We start from the raw sequence: 18,548 nt of genomic DNA on the forward strand, positions 1-18,548 counted from the left end.
CCGGGACGAGTCACCCACCCCTTCGAGAGATGGAGGCCGAATCTGATCTCCCTTGTATTTTGGGGACTGGGAATGCGGGCAGGTTAGCGCCACGGAGGAAAAGTCGGGAAGGGTGAACTGTGTCATGGGAGGGCAAGGACTCCTACCACCAGTGCTCCACCTAGACAGAAGTGCTCTCGTTCACTACAAAAGCATCTCACCTGTAACATGAGCTCAGGAAATAAGGGTTGAATGAAGGAATAGGGAGGGAAGAAGCTGATTCCTGGCAACCTAGTGTAGTGAAGACCCCAACTCACAATCCTGGGTGGGTCTTGCTACCCCTTTGAGCCTTAGTCTGCTAATCTGGGAAATGGGCATGATGGCTAACACCTGCCTTAATGGCTTAGGGTGGATTAAATTTTGGTATTTTGGTACCCAGCCGCTGCCAAGCGCGTTGTTGGTCGTGGTCTTCATTTGTCGTTAGCAATGGGAGATGGAGCAGGGAACCCTGGGTGCTCGTCAACAGGGGCTGGTTCGGAAGAGATTTGGAGCTTCGGCTCTTTGAGCAAGGAGGGCTTGCCTTTGGATCCGCCTTTACCCCCTACTTGCTGTGTGACCTGAAGCAAATCACTGTGCCCCTCGAAATCTCAGTTTTCTCATCTGTGAGTTGGGAATACTAGTCCTTATCTCCAAGGGCTGGATGGAGGACGAAGTGAGGAATTCCATTTCAGGCCCGTGCTGGCACACGGTGAGTGCTCGGGGAATGTTAGCTGGGTTTATCATCAGCTATGATTATTATTACGTCCTCTGACATCGGGGTGAGCAGCTTGCTGCCTCAACCAGGCTTTTAAAGAATTAAATTTTGGCCAAGTCACTTGAGGCGCCACGATTGCTGCCAACTCACCCCTTTCCGGCAGGCTCTGGTCTCTGTAATCTGAGCGAGGTGCTGGGCAGCGGGTGTCCCTCGGTGTTGACACTGGGGCCCAGCTGGAGGCCCAGCCCTGTGGTCAATGCTGCCTTTCAGGGAACGGCAAGGCAGGTTCTGTGTGCTCATGGAAACAGTCCCTGCCTGGGCCTCCCCCACTTCGGGGAGAAAATACTCTTTTAAGGAAACCCAGGAAGAGGTGTCGTGTAGCCTCCTTTACCACCTCTCAGGAGTGGAAGGTGAATGATGGGGGTGGTTCTTATGCCCAGCTCAGCTCCCCCCTGTGCTGCTCTGGCTGGGGGTCAGGAGAGCATGGTCAGGGTGGCCACCGTGCTCCCCCGGCCCTAGCTGTGGCCATCCCGCTGAGCTCTCCGCCTTCCTCTCGGTAAAGGAGCAGAGCAGGCCTCGCCTCCTCTTCTGGGTTCGGAGAGAAGGAGCGTGCGTGTTGTGCAATGTGTGAGGGTACTTTGATGGTCCTCTCGTGGGACACTCGAAAATCAGCATTACCAGAAATGAAAGGGCAGGTACACAATCAAGTGAGAGAGAGAGCGCGTGAGAGAGAGAGCGCGTGAGAGAGAGAGCGCGAGAGCGCAAGCACCCAGTGGCCGAATGCATGAGCTTCTCCGGTGTTCTCAGCAAGCTTCCACAGCCGAGCTTAGGGGAGAGGCCCGCACTCGGTTCCAGCACCAGGACGGACCCCGGGGAATGGCCCCGCATGAAATTCCTTCCCCGCACCGGGCTCCTGGGCCTCATGTGGAAGGGGCCGTGTGGAGGAAGGGCGGGCCTGCCAGAGTGCAGACCTGGGGGCGGGGGTCCAGACTGTCTCCCGTGTTGCCGGGGACGCTGCTTCAGACTCCTCATCTGTGCATGAGATAGTAATAGCACCGACATCGTAGGGTGGTTGAGGAGATAAGTGAGTTAGCATGTGCTGAAGTGTAGACCAGTGACGTTGATCAGTGGGAGACCATTGTTGTCACTGCGTGGGGGCCTGGGGACTTTGCAGCTCAGTTAACAGAAACAGTTACCTAAACTGAAAATAAATTTACAAATGAGTATAACAATTGCCTACTGACATCACTCCCTTCCAGAAAGTTCCCTGGCGAGGATCGACACCCCCTCTCAGTTCCCCTCCCCCCATGAGCATGCTGTCTAGTCACTGGCAGGAGAGGCGTGGGTCTCCAAATGGACCTTGAAGCCAGGGGCAGGGTTGCTGTGTCTCTGCTTGACTGACGGGGCTACCCAGGCGCCCCGCTCGGTCTCTGCATGGAGGGTGCCCTGGGCAGGCCTGGCCTGGGAGTGCTCGTAGGTGTCTGCTGGCATCTGGTCTTAGAGGCCTCTGAGTTCTGGAGATGATAGACTCTGTATAGTAGTGGAAAGTGCGCAGTCTTGGAAGCTAGAAGGACCCAGATTCAAATTCTGCTACCACTGCCCTAGTTCGCTGGCATCTGGTCTTAGAGGCCTCTGAGTTCTGGAGATGATAGACTCTGTATAGTAGTGGAAAGTGCACAGACTCTTGGAAGCTGGAAGGACCCAGATTCAAATTCTGCTACCACTACCCTAGTTCCGGCCATGTCCCCCCTCTTCTCCCGTAGGGTGGGGACACTGAGGTGCCGGGGGCTGTGGTGTCATGTGGGGTGATGGGAATGCCCATGGTCCTTCATGGGGTGCTAGGCATGCGGGGGCAGCTGGGCCATCACCATTGCCAGTGGATCGCGTTGCCGAGTCGTTCTGTGAGGTGAGTGGTGTGTGAAACTGTCCTCAGGAAGGCCCCGCAGTGGAGACCGGCAGGGCTGCTCACGGAGTCCAGGGCGGCTCGTGTCCCCCAGGCTTTCCCGCAGGTCGTGGTTCAGGGGCTCCAGACGAGTGGCTTGCTTTTAGGGCCCGTGTTGTAGGCAAGTGCGCTGTCTTGAAACACCCGAGCCCCGAGCCGCACGGTGAGTGGAGGCTCCCGGCGGCAGCCCTGAGGCTCGGGGGCCCCCCGGGGGGCATGTGGGTCCTGCTCCCTTTGCCTGGACACCGGCTCCTCGTGGCCGGAGTTGCTTGCGCCGCTTCGTGGTTATTTCTCTCTTGCTCTCACTTCTTAAAATTGTGGTAAAATACGTGTAACATAAACCTGACCATTTTTAGCCATTTCCAAGTGCACAGTTCAGTGGCGTTAAGTACATTCACAGTGTTGTGCAAGCTTCCCCACGATCCGTTTCCAGAACTTTTTCCTCATCCCAGACAGAAACTCTGTCCCCATTAAACACTACCTGTCCATCCCCCTTGGTGGCCTCTATTAGACCTTCTGTCTCTGAATTTCACTCCTGTAGGGACCTCACATAAGTGGGGACGTACAATATTTGCTCTTTTGTGACTGGCTTTTTTTTTTTTTTTTCACTTAGCGGAGGGTTATCCATGGTGTCAAAATTTCCTTCTTCTTCCTCTTCTTTTTTTTTTTTTTTTAAGATTTTATTTATTTTATTGGAGAATGAGAGCAGGGGAAGGGGCAGACGGAGAGGGATCACGACCTGAGCTGAAGGCAGATGCTTACCTCGTGGGGCCACCCAGGCGTCCCGGAATTTCCTCCCTTTTTAAGGCTGAATAGTATTCCATCGAACGCGTGTACCACTTTTTGTTTCTCCGCTCACCTGCAGATGGACGTTTGGCTTGTTCCCACCTCTTGGCTTTTGTGGATAGTGCTGCTGTGAACATGGGTGGACAGATAACCTGCTCAACTCCCTGCGTTCAGTTCTTTTGCATTTATCCCCCGGAGGGGACTGCTGAGCTGTGGGAGTTCTATGTTGAACCTTTTGAGAAACCCCCAAACTGTTGTCCATGGTTAGTGTGCCATTCTGCCTTCCCACCAGCCACGCACGAAGGTTCCAATTTTTCCATATTCTCACCGACACTCATTTTTCTTTTTTCTTTTTTATTTAAAAAACTTTTTTAAAGATTTTATTTATTTGACACAGAGAGAGAGAGCATGAGAGCGCACAAGCAGGGGGAGTGGCAGGCAGAGGGAGAGTGAGGAGCAGACTCCCCGCTGAGCAGGGAGCCGGATGTGGGGCTTGATCCCAGGACTGTGACCGAGATCACAACCCAAGCCAAAGTCAGATGCCCAACTGACTGAGCCACCCAGGTGCCCCCGGTTTTCCATTTTGATATAAAAAATGTCATACCCAGGTGCCTGGGTGGCTCAGTCAGTTAAGCATCTGCCTTTGGCTCAGGTCCTGATACCTGGGTCCTGGGATCGAGCCCCGTGATGGGCTCCCTGCTCAGTGGGGAGCCCACTTCTCTTTCTCCTGCTCCCCCTGCTTGTGCTCTCTCTCTCTCTGTCAAATAAATAAATAAAATATTTTTTTAAAAGTTTCGTACCACTTTATTGTTCAGTGACTTGGATCTCTTACTGAACAATTGAACAGTTTTTACATGTTGGTGTTCGTAGAGCTATGCCGTTCTTGTGTTCTTACTTATCCCGTAGCATAGGTATGTTGTACTTTAAAAAATATATTATGAAATGCCGAACATTGTTTCTCACGCAAGCCGCCTGCACTGACATAATGAGCAGCACTGGCCATTGTCAAGAACAGCGGATCTCCTGCTTCGGTCGCACAGCCCCCATCTGGACCCCCGGCCTCTGCTGGCACACTCCCACGGGCCTCTCCGAGCTGGCTTCCCCGGGCTCCGTTTCCTGCTGGGCAGTCCTCGTTGACCTTCTTTGTCTCTACTTTGCAGGCCAAGAACAAGGAGACAGGTGCTTTGGCTGCCGCCAAGGTAATTGAGACCAAGAGTGAGGAGGAGCTGGAGGACTACACGGTGGAGATTGACATCCTGGCCACCTGCGACCACCCCTACATTGTGAAGCTTCTGGGAGCCTACTACTATGACGGGAAGCTGTGGGTAAGGGCCGCCTGCCTGCCCCCTCTGGGTCCTTGTGGCCTGGTAGGACGGGGCTAGCCTGGTTCAGAGGTTTTCGGCTCTTTCTTAGTGTCTGCTTTGAAGCCAAGGGCTGGGGGGAGAAGGAGGTGAAGCAGGGGGGCTCTAGGTCCCCTGTCCTTCCCTTCGTGCAGAGCCTCCCCGCTTTTGGGGGTGGGGACACTGGTTTAGAGCAGGGAGGAATTCTAACTTTAGGGCCTCCAATCCCAGCTCTGCCACTTACAAGTTGGAGAGCCCTAGGCGAGTTCTTTACCTCTCTGCCTCAGTTTTTCCAACTGTAAGATGGGAGTAGTAATGGTACCTAGCTCATATGGTTACTACAGGGGTTGAAGAAATTCATCCATGATCAGTGTTTAGAAGTGTACCTGGCAGGTGTTAGGAGTTAGGTGACTGTTGGTTGTTTGTTATTTGTAATTGTGGCATCGTTACTACCACTGCCGTGGCTGCTGTGTGGGGATTCTTTTCAGTGGCAGCGCCAAAGAAGGGGGCCGCTTAACAGCCCCCATTCTCCGTCAGCGGCCTTAGCGAGATGCGCAGTGCAGATGCAGCTTCAGCCCCACCTTCCAAAGCCGGCTTCACCCCTAGCCTCTCGAGAGGAGTTCCGCTGCACCCCTGCTGTACACAGGGTGCGTCTGCACCGCGCGATGCCTGTCCCGGGGACGCTCGTCTAGTGTGAATGCCTCTCGGTGTATAAAACCCAGGCTTCCTAGAACGTAGGTGCCTCTTCAGACTGTTTTTCAACAAGTGTTTTAAATGTAAAGCAACGTATTTATGTCCCCGAAACTCAGTACATTTGTCACAAAGTTGCGTGCAGGAAAAGTCTCATGCGAATTATAGATGCACTTGGAAGACTGTCAGAATCACGTGTAGATTTTTGCAGAGGGAGCCGAGGGGTGGCGGGCCGGGGTGTCCCCGGGGGTGCTGCAGCGGGGAGAGCGGCCCAGGTCCGTGCGGCTGCACACAGCAAGGTTAATCAGGAGTTGGTGGTCAGCAGGGGTGTTGGAAGCATTCGACCTCCTATCATAGTAGTTTCTGATGTGTAGAGAGAGCGTTACTATGCTTTAGGAAATTAATGGGAAGTTAGGAGTTGACAAGTGGTGTTTTACGATTTTTCCCATTTAAAATAAGGGGAAATAGATCCCAGGTTGGCTTTTTTTTTTTTTTGCACAGGATGCCTAATTTTTAGGAACACACTATTTGACACTTGATGGGGAAATCTGTGTTTCATTTGTGAAAAGAATCCTGCTGTTTAAGAAAACCAAAGGAGAGTTTAGAGGCCATCATCAGAGTCGATCCCTCTCCTTGCGCTGAAGTGAAGGAAGCCAGTGTCTGAGGGGAGCGAGAATGTGGCCCCCCAGCCCCGCCCAGAGCTCTGTCCGCTGACACTGCCTCCCCTTCCAGTGCTGGAGAGAAGCCAACTTTCCTTTGCCTCTCTGAGCATCTCCTTGGGGAGCCTCCTGGATGTCACTGGGGGGATGAAGCCACCACCTGACTCCAGTGGCAGATTCCAAAACCCTTCCTCATCTGCCGTCTGCAGGTGTCTCAGGAGGTGGTGAGCGGGACAGGGACACGGGCCCAGAGAGGGCGCGCTCTCTCGCTCACGGTCACACACCTGCGCCTCCGTGTTTCCCCTGTCCCGATCCATGGAGCTGCTTTTTAAAAAGCTCTCCCTTTAAGAAATTAAACAAATATTATATATATAGTTAGCAGAGAAAGATGAGAGTATACAGAAAAACAAAAGAAAAAAGAAGATTCAAACCATTTTTCAAATTTTCGTACCAGAGATAACCACATTTAGAATATATTTTTCTAGCCTTTTTTTTCTAAAAAAAAAAATTCACATACATACCCATACCCACAGGTTTTTAAAAAGAAGAGTTGATGCCATACTTATTACTTCACCTTTAATCTTTTTATTTAAAGTCTTTTTTTTTTTTTTTTTAAGTAATCTCTGCACCCGGCATGGGGCTTGAACTCACCACCCTGAGATCAAGAGTTGCCTGCTCTACCAGCTGAGCCAGCCAGATGCCCCATTTACTTAAGGTCTAATAAGAACAACTTTTCGCGTCAGTGGGGAAACACCTGCGTCGTCATATTTGATTATTCAGTAGAATTCCATCTTCTGACTGTGCCGTTCTCCATTGTTGGGCGTTTACGCTGCTTCCTTTTTTTTTTCTGTTAGAAACAAAGTTGTGATGGACGTCTTTGAATTTTTGTATGCTTGTCTGTGAACCTCTTTAGGAAAATTTTTAAGCATTTTAAGTGTCTGTTGCTAAACCAGCCTCACAGCACCACTTTTCATATTACACAAAGGAGTTTCCCCATCTACCTGCCCACCTGCCACACCCACCATCTGCTTATCTGTCCGTCCATCCTCCTGTCCATCCACACAACCTTTATTGGACTGCTGATTATGCACTCATTGAGAAAAACATCTTTTATATGTCTGTCCCCATGATTGATTGTGGCCGGGTACTAAGTTCATGACTTTCCCAGGTCCAAAGATAATACCATCCACAGCTAGTAATTACTGAGGGCTTACTGTGCGCGAGGCCTTTCAGCTGTGAGTTTTACTGGGATTATGTCATTTACTTTTCATTCTATGAGGTAGTTGCTTATTCCCCATTTTACAGATGAAAATAAGAAACAAAGAGGTTAAGTAAGTTCCCACCCAAGGCCACGCAGCTAGAAAGTGGCAGCGTTGGAAAACCAGATAGAGAAGGACAGCTTGTAACAGGGCTGTGACTGTCATGAGGTTTTTTCAATAGATACATGAGAATGTTCTGACCCAAAGTTGCCTCTAGGGCTGGTACTTTCTTACCCGGGGCTGCTGTTTTGGCCAAAACCATTTATTTCTTTCTTTCTTTTTTTTAAATGATTTTTTATTATATTATGTTAGTCACCATACAGTACATCCCCGGTTTCCAACATAAACAAAACCATTTCTCACCCTCTTCTCGTGTAGCTGCCCCTACCTCCTGCACTTGTTACTTTGTAGACCCTTAAAGGTGCCATGAGGACTTTTTGAAGATCTGAGTTTTAGACATTGTGAAATCAAGGCAGAAGGTGCTGGAACTAGGTGGATGACGGGGAAAGGGTCTCCCACGGAAAGGGCAGCATGGACGGTGGTCCGGAGGCATGACAGTTGTGGTATTTGGATAATGGGTGGTCTGGGATCAGGGGAGCATGTGGAAAGATGAGGGGAGTAAGTGGTTGGAGGCCATGTGTTCAGGGTTTCCAATGCCAAGGTGAAGAGTTTGCATTTAACATTTATTTTATTTTTTTATAAAGATTTAATTTATGTATTTGAGAAAGAGAGAGCAAGAGCAGGGGAAGAGGCAGAAGGAGGGAGAAGCAGGCTCCCTGCTGAGCTGGGAGCATGATGTGGGGCTTGATCCCAGGACCCCGACATCATGACCTGAGCCGAAGGCAAAGGCTTAACTGACTGAGCCACCCAGGTGCCCCTGCACTCAACTTTTTAGATCAGTGGTTCTCAAAGTACTGCCCTCAAACCAGCTGCAGCAGCCCCTGGGACCTTGTGAGAAATGCTAAGTATCAGGTGCCAGCCCAGACAGACCTGCTGAATCAGAAACTCTGGGTGGAGCCCAACACTCCGTTTTGGGAGCCTTCTAAGTGACTCTGATGCTTGTTTAGCTTTGAGTACGGTTTCACGTAATGGGGACTCAGTGGCAGTTTTCCACAGGGGAGAGACATTTTGTGTTTTAGAAAGAAATCAGGTCTGAGGGGGCAAGAGTAAAAGCTTCGAGGTCAACCAGAAAGCCTGAAGAAAAGGATGTGAGATGGGAACATTATTAGGTCAGCAAAGGCTGCAAAAGGAACATTTGAGCTGTATCTTGAAGGATGTGTGGGAGTTCTCCGGCGTGATAGGAGAAGGAAGAGCAGTTTGGATAGAGAGACAGCTTGTGCAAAAGTATGGGAGGGAGAAGTCTTCTTCTGAGATACAGGGTTGGAAGGTGTCCTGATTTCTTGGTGTTTCCTTCTGCGTGATGGTTCTTGGATCCAGGCCTCCCGTGTGGCTCCAAGAGACATCTTTGCCATGGTGGCGTCTTTGACAAAACCCTTTCTGGACCTGGGGTCTGCTCTCAGGGCTTGGGCTTTGGGATGAGAAATTGACTCTGGCCCAACTGCCCTGGACCCTTTCCCCAGCCATGGCATCCAGGGACAGACCCTCCCCCTGACTGGGGCGGTGGACATTCACCAAGCCACCCCACCTACAGTCTGACAAGATGAGCTCATTTTCTTCCAGAATTTGTAATCTTAGCAAAATCCTTTCGTAGTTTCTCAGGCCCGCTTCTGCTTTCGAATATCAAATGGAGCAAGTGAGGGAAAACAACCCAGAATATTGTAGACCAACACTGTCCAGTAGAAATGTAATGTAAGCCACATATATAACTGTAAATTTTCTAACTATAGTTAAAAAAAAACAGATGACGTTAATTTAAATAATACAGTTTTTTAATCTAGTATATCAAAAATATTATTTTGACATGTAATCAATATAAAATTTATTAATGGGCTATTTTACTACAGTTTTCATTCTAAGCCTTCAACTCCAATGTGTGTTCTACGCTGAGAGCACATCTCAATTCAGGAGCTAAATTTTCACCGGAAATCTATATTTAGGTGTCATAAAATTTACAGTTGACAAAGTAGATGCAAAGTTGTCTCAACGCTCTTCAGTGTTTCCTAGTAACGGAATTGAGGGTCAGTTTTTAAATTTAAATTAATTAAAAGTGAACGAAGTCATAAATTTAGTTCTACACTAGGCACATTGCACGTGTGGTTGGTAGCTGCTGGATTGGACAGTGTAGACAATGCAGCTTTGGGTGTGGATCCAGGGCCCAAATATGAGTGAGTGCAGGAAACCCTGGGCTGCCCTCCTCAATTTCCTTTAGTTTATAACGGCCCCTCCCCACCAGCATCCCTCCTGTCCCCACCCCCAGCCCTGAGCCAGATTTTGGTCTCTGGGAAAGTCTTCTAAGGGTTGGGTCCGTTTTCCAACAGGCCTTATGGGAATGGGAGAAAGTGGGATGATGGGAAGTATTTAACAGTCTCCTCCCCGAGGAGAACAGCCCTGGTGTATAGCATTGGCCAGTTGCCGTGGTGTAAACATTCTACTTTGGTTGATTTCAGGCTACAAACACCATGTCACTGACGGAGCTGGAAAGAGGTTTGCAGTAGCACTCAGCCTCAGGATTTTGGCCTCACCGATATGGTAGATGTGAATAACTTCAAGAGTATAGATAACAGCAGAATGTGGTAAAAGAATTAGGGAAAGGATGAGTTTTGAGTGTTTGTAATCTTTGTTTTTAATACCACTCCAAAAATTACAAAGTTATGTAGCTTAATTTTTAATAATGGTTGTGTTTAACAGCTGGCTTACAGAAATTCCTAGAAGTTTCACCATCAGTTTCCCAAGCCAGTGAATGCCAGCTCTAGCACACCACTGGAGCCAGGCCAGAGGTGTGTTGACTAAACCACAGAATGCTGCAGCTGGGTGTCACATAGCCATTCACTCATTTGAAGATGAGACAACTGCAGACCAGAGAGGGTGTGGGATTTACCCAAAGTCACACAGCAGATTAGTCATAAGGCCAGATATGCAGAAGTCTTCAAAGACCACGGATGAGAGAACCCACTCACGTTACACTTCTTATAAAAAAGCCCTTCCCCAGCTTCCCAGAACATATTCCACACCCAGGACATGGGCTATAGTTGGCCGTCTATGGCTGCTTTCCCAGACCCCTTCTCCAGTTCTCCTAAGCTACGTGGAGGCAGCACCTCCAGACCTTTGCTCACCTAGTACCCTGCCCCAGGGCTGCCCTTCCGCTGTCCTCTGCGGTCAGCAAGACCATCACTGCCTCCATGAGGCCTTTCACTTCCCGTATCTCTAGGTGGAATTTACCCTCTTTTCTCTCCTCTCTGCCCCATTTGTTCTCTCGCCTTCTCCCACACACATTTTAGCAGTTGCCAGTCTTGGTGTCACCTCCGGGACACTGGACCCTGCCTTCACTCTCGCCCAGGGCCGGTTCAGTGCAAGGGAAGGAGTGGGGGTCCAGGCTGCTCCCCTCTAGAGAGCTGAAGCTGTTTGGGGCCTGCCCTGCCCTGGAGAGAAGGAAGTCCCCCAGAGCATGCCCTGAGACCAACTTTGGCCTTGTTTGTGAAAGAAGCAGTTCTCTAGTGAGTGGTAGCTGGTAGGAGGAGGGAAGGAATCTTCGTTCCTCTTTAGCTTTTCCTTGTGCGGAATCAAAGGGAGGGGAGGGTGGCTGGAATCCTGCTTTTGCACGTGGTGAGGATTTTGAAGCCTCTTCTGATCCGTTCCTGACCATAGGTCTTGCTCAGGCTTTTTCTTTCATTACTTTCTTTCTTTTCCTCTTCCTTTTCCATCCTTTTTCTTTCTTCTTTCTTTCTTTCTTTCTTTCTTTCTTTCTTTCTTTCTTTCTTTCTTTCTGATTTATTTATTTATTTATTTATTTATTTATTTATTTATTCTAGAGGGCAGGGGGTGGGGAGAGTGTGTGCAGGAGTGGGAGGGGTAGAGGGAGAGGCAGAGAGAATCCCAAGCAGACCCTGTGCTGAGTGTGGAGCCTGGGGGCTCAATCTCACCACCCCGAGATCATGACCTGAGCTGAAACCCAAAGTCGGATGCTTAACGGACTGCGCTACCCAGGTGCTCCATGGCTCGGCCTTTTTGACAGAGCACAGACCCTGCTGTCTTAATCTGTTACCTGTTCGTTCCAGAACATCTGGCCCTGGCCTCTAGAAGCCTGGGTGATCTTGGAGGAATTAAGGCTGCGGCCCTGGCAGACCTTCATTTACTCATTTAACCTAGTCTCTGTTGGAATCCTTCCTTGTGCCAAGCCCTGTCCCAGGCCCTCTGGATACAGAAATTGATGGAGGCAGGCTGGGTCTGTGGGACCTGGAGGGGTTTCATGCAGGAAGGAAATCAAACTTGAGCCGGCAGGGAGTGAGGCCTAGGGACAGGGCGAGCCACCTTCCGTGTGTGGTCTGGGAGGCCTCTCTGAGGAGGTGGCGTTTCAGAAGGAGCCAGTGGAGGGAGGACCAAGGCTATGGCAAGTGGAAGGCCCTGAAGCGAGAGTGTGTGAACTGAGCTCAAAGACAGCAAGGGCCAGTGTGCCTGGGTTGGGGTGGCGGGAGATGGGAGTCGGGAAGGTGGGGGTTGCAATCTTATTGTAGGTGTCGGGAAACCCCTGGGGGGCTTCAAGCAGGGCAGTGCCTTCTTCAGCCATCAATCCAGTTAGTGTCTGAGTCCCTTCGCTCCGCCTCTGTGCCTGTCCCATGCATGTGTTCTCTTCCTTGCCTGCAGCGAGGGAACTGGCTCCAGTCCTGTCTCTTGGTGCTCTCATGGATCTTAGCTAACCTTTGGGCTCTAGCTCTTTAGCACAAGTGGCGTTGATGGTAACACAACCTATCTTGTGATAAGGATTAAGTGAGGCATGCGGGTCAGGTGTGGGCAGCAGCATCTGGCACAAGGTAGATGCTTAGTTAATGCCATTGTCCCTCTTTCCCCTCCATTCCCAGCCCTTTGTTCCCATTCCCTCGATGCCTTCCAGCTCCTTCTACCCCCGGTTTCCTGCATCTTCCTGCCTTCTGGCTTCTCTGCCTTTTACGTGGTGAACCTTCCTGAGGCTTCACTGTGATCATGTCCCCCTGGAACAATAAGAAGGCTAGTGTGAGGGTGGATGACAACATCAGCAGAGTGAGGAAGGGCCTTCCTGGGCACACATCAGGCCTGGCCATCCTGGAGACCTGGCACAGGTCGAGTTCAGAAGTCCCTGTGCCCCCGAGTTTCATCTGGTCAGAAAGTTTTGCGGTGACTTAATTTGCCCAGCAGTCCCCTTGCTGAATACTGATCAGAGCAGTGACTCCTCTGCTTGGCATGGACGGTCTGCACAATCGTGGCGTCTTCCTGGGTTTTCCCTGGGTGTGAACTCACTGTCCTCAGTGCTGAATCTCTAGTTATATGATACTCTTGCTGGGCTGCCTCTTCTACTCCTCATTCATTCTGCTTCCTCTGTAATGGTTAGCCTTTTCTTTTTTTTTAAAGTGACTCACTTTCTAGAAATCAAATAGACTTATTTAAAAAGAAACTTTCATCTCACTGCCCTAAATGGACAACTAGGACCCACTTGCCATAAAACGAAATAAAAGAAAATAAACGAATTCCGTTAAATTCTAACCCGGTCCCATTGCCTGCCAAAGACTTCAGTGGGCACTGCCAGGCTTGCTAAAAGGAAGTTGTCACAATGGGCCTCTTCAGCACATTAGTACTGACTCTCCACTCCCAAGGGGGCCCCCAGAGTAGCCCCGTGGACTCTGGTCTCCACCAGGGTTTAGATCATTCTCCGTGTGTATGTGTGTGTGTGTGGGGGAGGGGCTGCCTTGTATCTTGGACAATGTTTAGCAACATCTCTGCCTCTACCCACCAGATGCCAGTAGAACCCCCACCTCCCTGCTCAGTTTGACAACCCAAAATATCTCCAGATGTTGCCAAATATCCCTGGTGGGGGGGGGGCGGCAAACTCACCCCCATTGAGAACTACAGGTCTTTGCCGTTAAGTCTTTTGCCATTGGGGGTGGAAGGGTATCAGCCGTACCAGGCAGGCTGTGAGCCATGGCCCCTCACCTGTGGGTCAGCCCTTGGAGTAAGTTGCAGACTGATGATCTCAGGCCAGATTGGGCCTTGCAGACACTTTCTGTTTGGCGTGCGAGATGTTTTTAGAAATTTGTTGCTAGCACTTTGTCAGATCCTGGCCTCGACCATTCTAGAGATGGGGCTGTAGAGGCTACCTTTCTGCATGGCAGCAAGTGTCAGGGGCCCCACAGACAGGGACGTGCTCTCCGATGAGCCTCAGACCTCACCACTCCCTGACGTGTTCCCGATACCAAGGCCTGTTTGCCGTTGCGGTGTGCTGCTGGTTAACTTTACGTAGAGCTGAGAAGACGTACTTCTTACCTCACATCTCTATCAAAACTGAGGAAAGCGGGGACAACCAAGAGGATCGTGTTTCTAGAAAAGTGTGTGAGACCACACTTTTTCATATAAGCAGCTTCCTTTGTCCCACAAGCTAGCTACCCAGACCTGGTGGGCTCTGAAGCCAGGACTGCTGGCCTAGGGAGTCTAAAAATAGGCTTGTGAGGGCTCTGTGAACTTCCCGAACGTGTATGCCAACATGTATGTGTGTGTGTGTGTGTGAGAGAGAGAGAGAGAGAGAGAGACAGAGAGAGAGAGACAGAGAGACAGAGAGACCGACCGACCCAGAAGGAGTGACTGGGGGCTTTTCAGAGAGTGGCTTCTTGTCTGAAAGTAAACATTCTGCAAAGAGGAAGTGCAGGCCCCAGGGTCACAGTGCCGGGTGTGGATGGGAGGGGCCCTCTGTCCACACTTGTCCACATGACCGTATGACCACATTTCACCGCCAGGGTTTCTGCGGCTTGTTGCCTCGGGCTCGGAGGGCAACTGTTGGTGGCTGACAGAGATTGCATATCTGGCCTTAAACAAGCCAGAGCTATAAAGAGAAGGTGATGGTAGAAAGTGGCTAGCAGCTCTGTGTACATCTGGAAAGTTGTTCGGTGTGGCAGGAGCTCGGGGCTGGCGTTAGGAGACCCGAGATCTTCCCGGATCTGAGATGCGCTCTCTGTGCGACTGTAGCCAAGCGCCATCACCTGTCCGTGCCTCTGCTTCCTGGCCCGCGATGCGAGGGACTTGGAAGGGTCGGTCTCAAGCAGGTCTTTCCACCTAAGTTGGCTCATTTTGCCCTGAGCCACGTTTCTCTGAAATCCTGAATGCTGGATCCACGGGCAGCAGTATTGTGGGCCAGGACCCGTTTCCTTGGGCTGCAGGGTGCTGGTCCCCCTGGGGTCGCCTGGCATTCCCTAGCCTCTCCTCCCCCTCTGGATTGGGTCTGTGGGGCACCCACTTGTTGGGGAACACACACGTATCCACAGTAGCGCCGTGTAGCCCCTGGACGTCTGCACAGGCGTCTCGGTCCTTGGAGGCCGATGTGTTACCGCTTTCTTGCATTCCCCTTGTACAGATAGGGCGCCCTGAGACTTGGGGAGGGAAAGCAGGGAAGGAGGCTTGCAGCTTCTTGGACTAGAGGGTGAATCAAGAGGTGGGGGGGAGGGGTGGTGAGAAGGCAGAGTTAGCAAAATAGCTGGCCTTTGCTGGGCTCTTTCATGATGATCTCACCGAATTGTCACAAATCTATGGGACAGAGTTGTGGTCACTTCCATTTTACAGATATGAAGACCGAGGGTCAGAGAGAGAGAGTGACTTGTCTTGACTCACAGCCAGGTTCCAACCCAGATCAGCCGGGCTCTAAAACCTTGTCTCTTCCCCCCTGCAGTGCCCCTTCCTGGGTGCCAGCCCTGGGCACCCCTGGGAACAGTTCAGAGAATACAGTGTGTGACCCCCTGCCCTCCTAGGGAGCCCATTGTTCAGCAGAACGTTGCTTGGCAGTGCCTGGTGGGGAGGGGGACCTGTGGCCCGGGAATCCACCCAGCTTCTACCTCGGGCCCAGCGGATCCTCCTGGCGCTGCCTGGGTCCTCTGGCTGGGCGCGGGTGGGGTCCTGTAGCTGGACATGGGGACAGACAGGCTGGAGTGCCCTGGGGCTGCCTGGAATCCTGCCATTGGCATGGCCCGCGTGGGGTCTGGGTGTCCGTTTACAGGAGCCAGGGTGACTCTGGTCTAGGGATTTGCCCGCCATGTTCCCTAGCATGTCCTCTTGGGTTTTGATTGCCATCTGACCCTGTCAGCTGGCTGTCACCCCCTCCTTGGCCCACCCGGTGAGCCTCAGATCCCTTCAGTCCATCGGGCATGGGCTTTGGGGTTGCCTAGACCTGGGTTGGAATCTGACTGCCCCCTGTCCTGCCGTGTGACCCGAGACAGGTCTCTTCATGCTTCGGAGGCTCAGTTTCCTCATCTGGACACGGAGGGTGACGACACTGACTTCACAGCACTTTGTCCAGGGTTAGAAACCCAGCACGTCCCAGCTGGCGGACAGTAGGAGCCCCGTGCCGGGCACTTAGCTAATTGGTCAGGGGTGTTGTTCAAGGTCTAGAAGGGCAGGTAAGCGTGTAAACCAGGCTCACAGGCTGCATCGAGGGCAGGCTTTTCCAATTTCTTGAAATCACACAAACCTTTATAAATGGACATCTTTCGCTTAAGCATCCAGGCACCTGGCTGGGCTGGAAGGATCAGCAGCTCTGGCTCCGTGGGCCTGTATTTCTGCGAGGCGTCTGGGACCTGGCTGAGTCTAGCTGCCCGTCCATGGGCACCTGCTCTCCTGTCTGCCTCCACCCCCAACCCTGGGCAGCATTTATGCCCTTGCCGGGCCCTGAAGAGAACACATAATTCCAGTCCTGGGTGGGAAGTGGGGACACAGAAGAGGGGATGGGGGGCCGTGGAGCTCTGTCCTGTCTTCCTTGGGTTGCTGTCTTCTTAGCGGTGCCCCATCCGGTCTCTGTCAGGAGGCCTCGGGCGCGTGTTGTCACTGAGGGGCACTGGGACTCCTGCAGCTGCCGCGGAGTCTGGGAGTCCCCGTCATGGTCACTCCTGCCTGTGTCTGCTGTCCACATCCACAGACTCCCGTGACGGCCCGAGACCTCGCAGGAGCTGGCGGGGCGGCCAGCGTTCGTTCACTCGTTCGCACACTGGTTTGTGGACACCCCCCCCCCAGGCATGTTTATGGACCATCTCAAATGTCACAGATGTTTAACAGATTTAGTTGAAAATGGTGTCTCCTACCAAGCAGGCATTGCCCATGATCCTGTTTACTCCACGTCGTAAGGATTCGTGAGGCCTTCTGACCCTTCTCCTCTGGTCCCTTCCCATAGGGCAGGGCCACGGCCCTGGCTCCTTCCTCTCTGTCTCTGTAGGGACCCTGGCATAGCTGACTTTAGGGAATGGTGGCTGGGCAGACAGATGGTCAGACGGATTGAAAATGTCTGTGTCTCTCCCCAGGGACTACAAGTTCAGTTTGCACGTGCCCCAGAGTCCAGTTCCAAGCCCGAACTTGGCCTTTCCTGAATGGTGGTATGACGAGGATAGTGGTGATGGCGATGACCATCCTCGTGATGACAGCGGCTGTTGTTTGTCACGTTCTGACTGGGTGCCAGGCACTGTGTTTGTTATTCCAATGCGTGCGATCTCATTTAATCTCCCAAGACTGCATCAGGGTAGGAATGAGTTGCCCCATTTTACAGATGAGGAAACGGAGACCTGCAGTCACCCAGTAGCAGCCTTTAGACTCGGGCTCAGGGGACTCTGATTCCGAAGCCAGTGCTCCTGACCTCTGGGCTGGACAGTACCAGATGGGGTGAGGCACTCCTGGATTCGAATCACCTCAGTAGCACGCCAGAGCTGCCCGGGGACTGGGCTCAGCACATCAGGAGGCGGTGCCACTTCTGTCTCCTCATCTGGTGACCCCACCCCAAGGACTGTGGGAGAGGGGCCCTAGCATGTACTGGACAGACTCAGAAGCTCGCCAGATCATCGCTTCTCCCCTCTGCCTTGGCAGAACTGCCTCTCTTACCCCCAGAGCCCCAGGGTCACCCCTGTGCTCCGAGTGCCCTTCCTGCCCGCTGAGGCCACTCAGTTCACATGGCGCCTTCCGCGGGCTTTCTGTGGATGTGGCAGGCGCAGCTGGGGGTGGAGGAAGGAGGCACAGCGTTCCAGGGAGGCCTTGTGGGTGTGGGCTGGCCCACTCAATGGCCACATTGTCTGGCCTGGAGCTCAGAGGTGCGGAGGATTTGGGACTCCACCTACAGGGACAGGCTGCTGAGAAGCTGGAGACATTTCTGTGTTGGCTGTTTTGTGTTTGGTGGCTGCCCTGTGGACTTCTTTCCACAGACCTCTGTTGAGTAACCAGAAAGCTTTTGCCTTGCACACTGATGGGGTGTCCCCCTGCCCAGGGACCCGTGCCTCTCAGAGCAGGGAGGCCTGAATGACTGTAGTACTGTCTGCTTCCCCAGGAAGAAATAAGCCCGGAGAGGCAAAGGGCTTGCTCAAGGTTCCCTGCTTCAGCCGTCTTTGTGTCTTGGAGTCAGGCAGACTTGGGTTTATGTCCTGGTTCTGTCCCTTATGTGCTGAGTGGCTTTGGGGAAGCCCTTTCCTCACAAAACCTCAGTTTCCCCACCTGTAAAAGAGGGATAAATATAACTGCTCCCAGTAAAGGAATGCTTAGCACAGTGCCAGTATGCATTAGGTGCCCACTCATGGCAGCCGTCAGCTCTACTCTCTCAGGTGGCAGAATTGGGAGGGCCTGGCTTCTGTCTGGCTTTCTTTGCCAAATCTGGCTGTCAGCAATGTTAGTCACCCTTTGGCCGTTCTGCCCTGATTTCTGGGCATCTTAAGGCCACTGAAATGTTTCCCTTGCAGTAGTCATTCACGTATGCAGTGAACACTTACTGATCATGTGCGAGCTTCAGGCTCTGCTATTGGATGGTATGAGTGGACTTTGGTAAGTATAAACGACTTACTCTATGATAAAGTGACTTCAGTTCCTCACCTTGAGCCCTAAAACGCCAGTGTTGCAGATGACTGACAGCTGTTCAAAGCTTCATTTTCCAGGTGTGGAACTGAGGACTAGAGTAGGAAAGGGGTTTTTGCTGGCCCCACAGAAGGACAGTGGCAGAACTGGGACTATGTCCAGACCTCCCGGCTCTGTCTTACTTAATAA

General features: G+C 51.8%; 1 protein-coding gene across 1 annotated transcript in view; it reads left to right on the forward strand.

Annotated features, from left to right (window-relative positions):
- The window catches only part of STK10 (serine/threonine kinase 10), a 127,335-nt gene that overhangs the window by 21,060 nt on the left and 87,727 nt on the right, over positions 1 to 18,548 (forward strand). The window contains exon 2 of the mRNA XM_040630293.1: positions 4,622 to 4,786. Within this exon, the coding sequence (XP_040486227.1) occupies positions 4,622 to 4,786 (165 nt within the window). The remainder of the gene's footprint in view (positions 1 to 4,621; positions 4,787 to 18,548) is intronic.

This window comes from Ursus maritimus, unplaced genomic scaffold (genome assembly GCF_017311325.1).
Source record: "Ursus maritimus isolate PB19 unplaced genomic scaffold, ASM1731132v1 scaffold_15, whole genome shotgun sequence".
In the NCBI taxonomy this organism is placed as follows: Eukaryota; Metazoa; Chordata; class Mammalia; order Carnivora; family Ursidae; genus Ursus; species Ursus maritimus.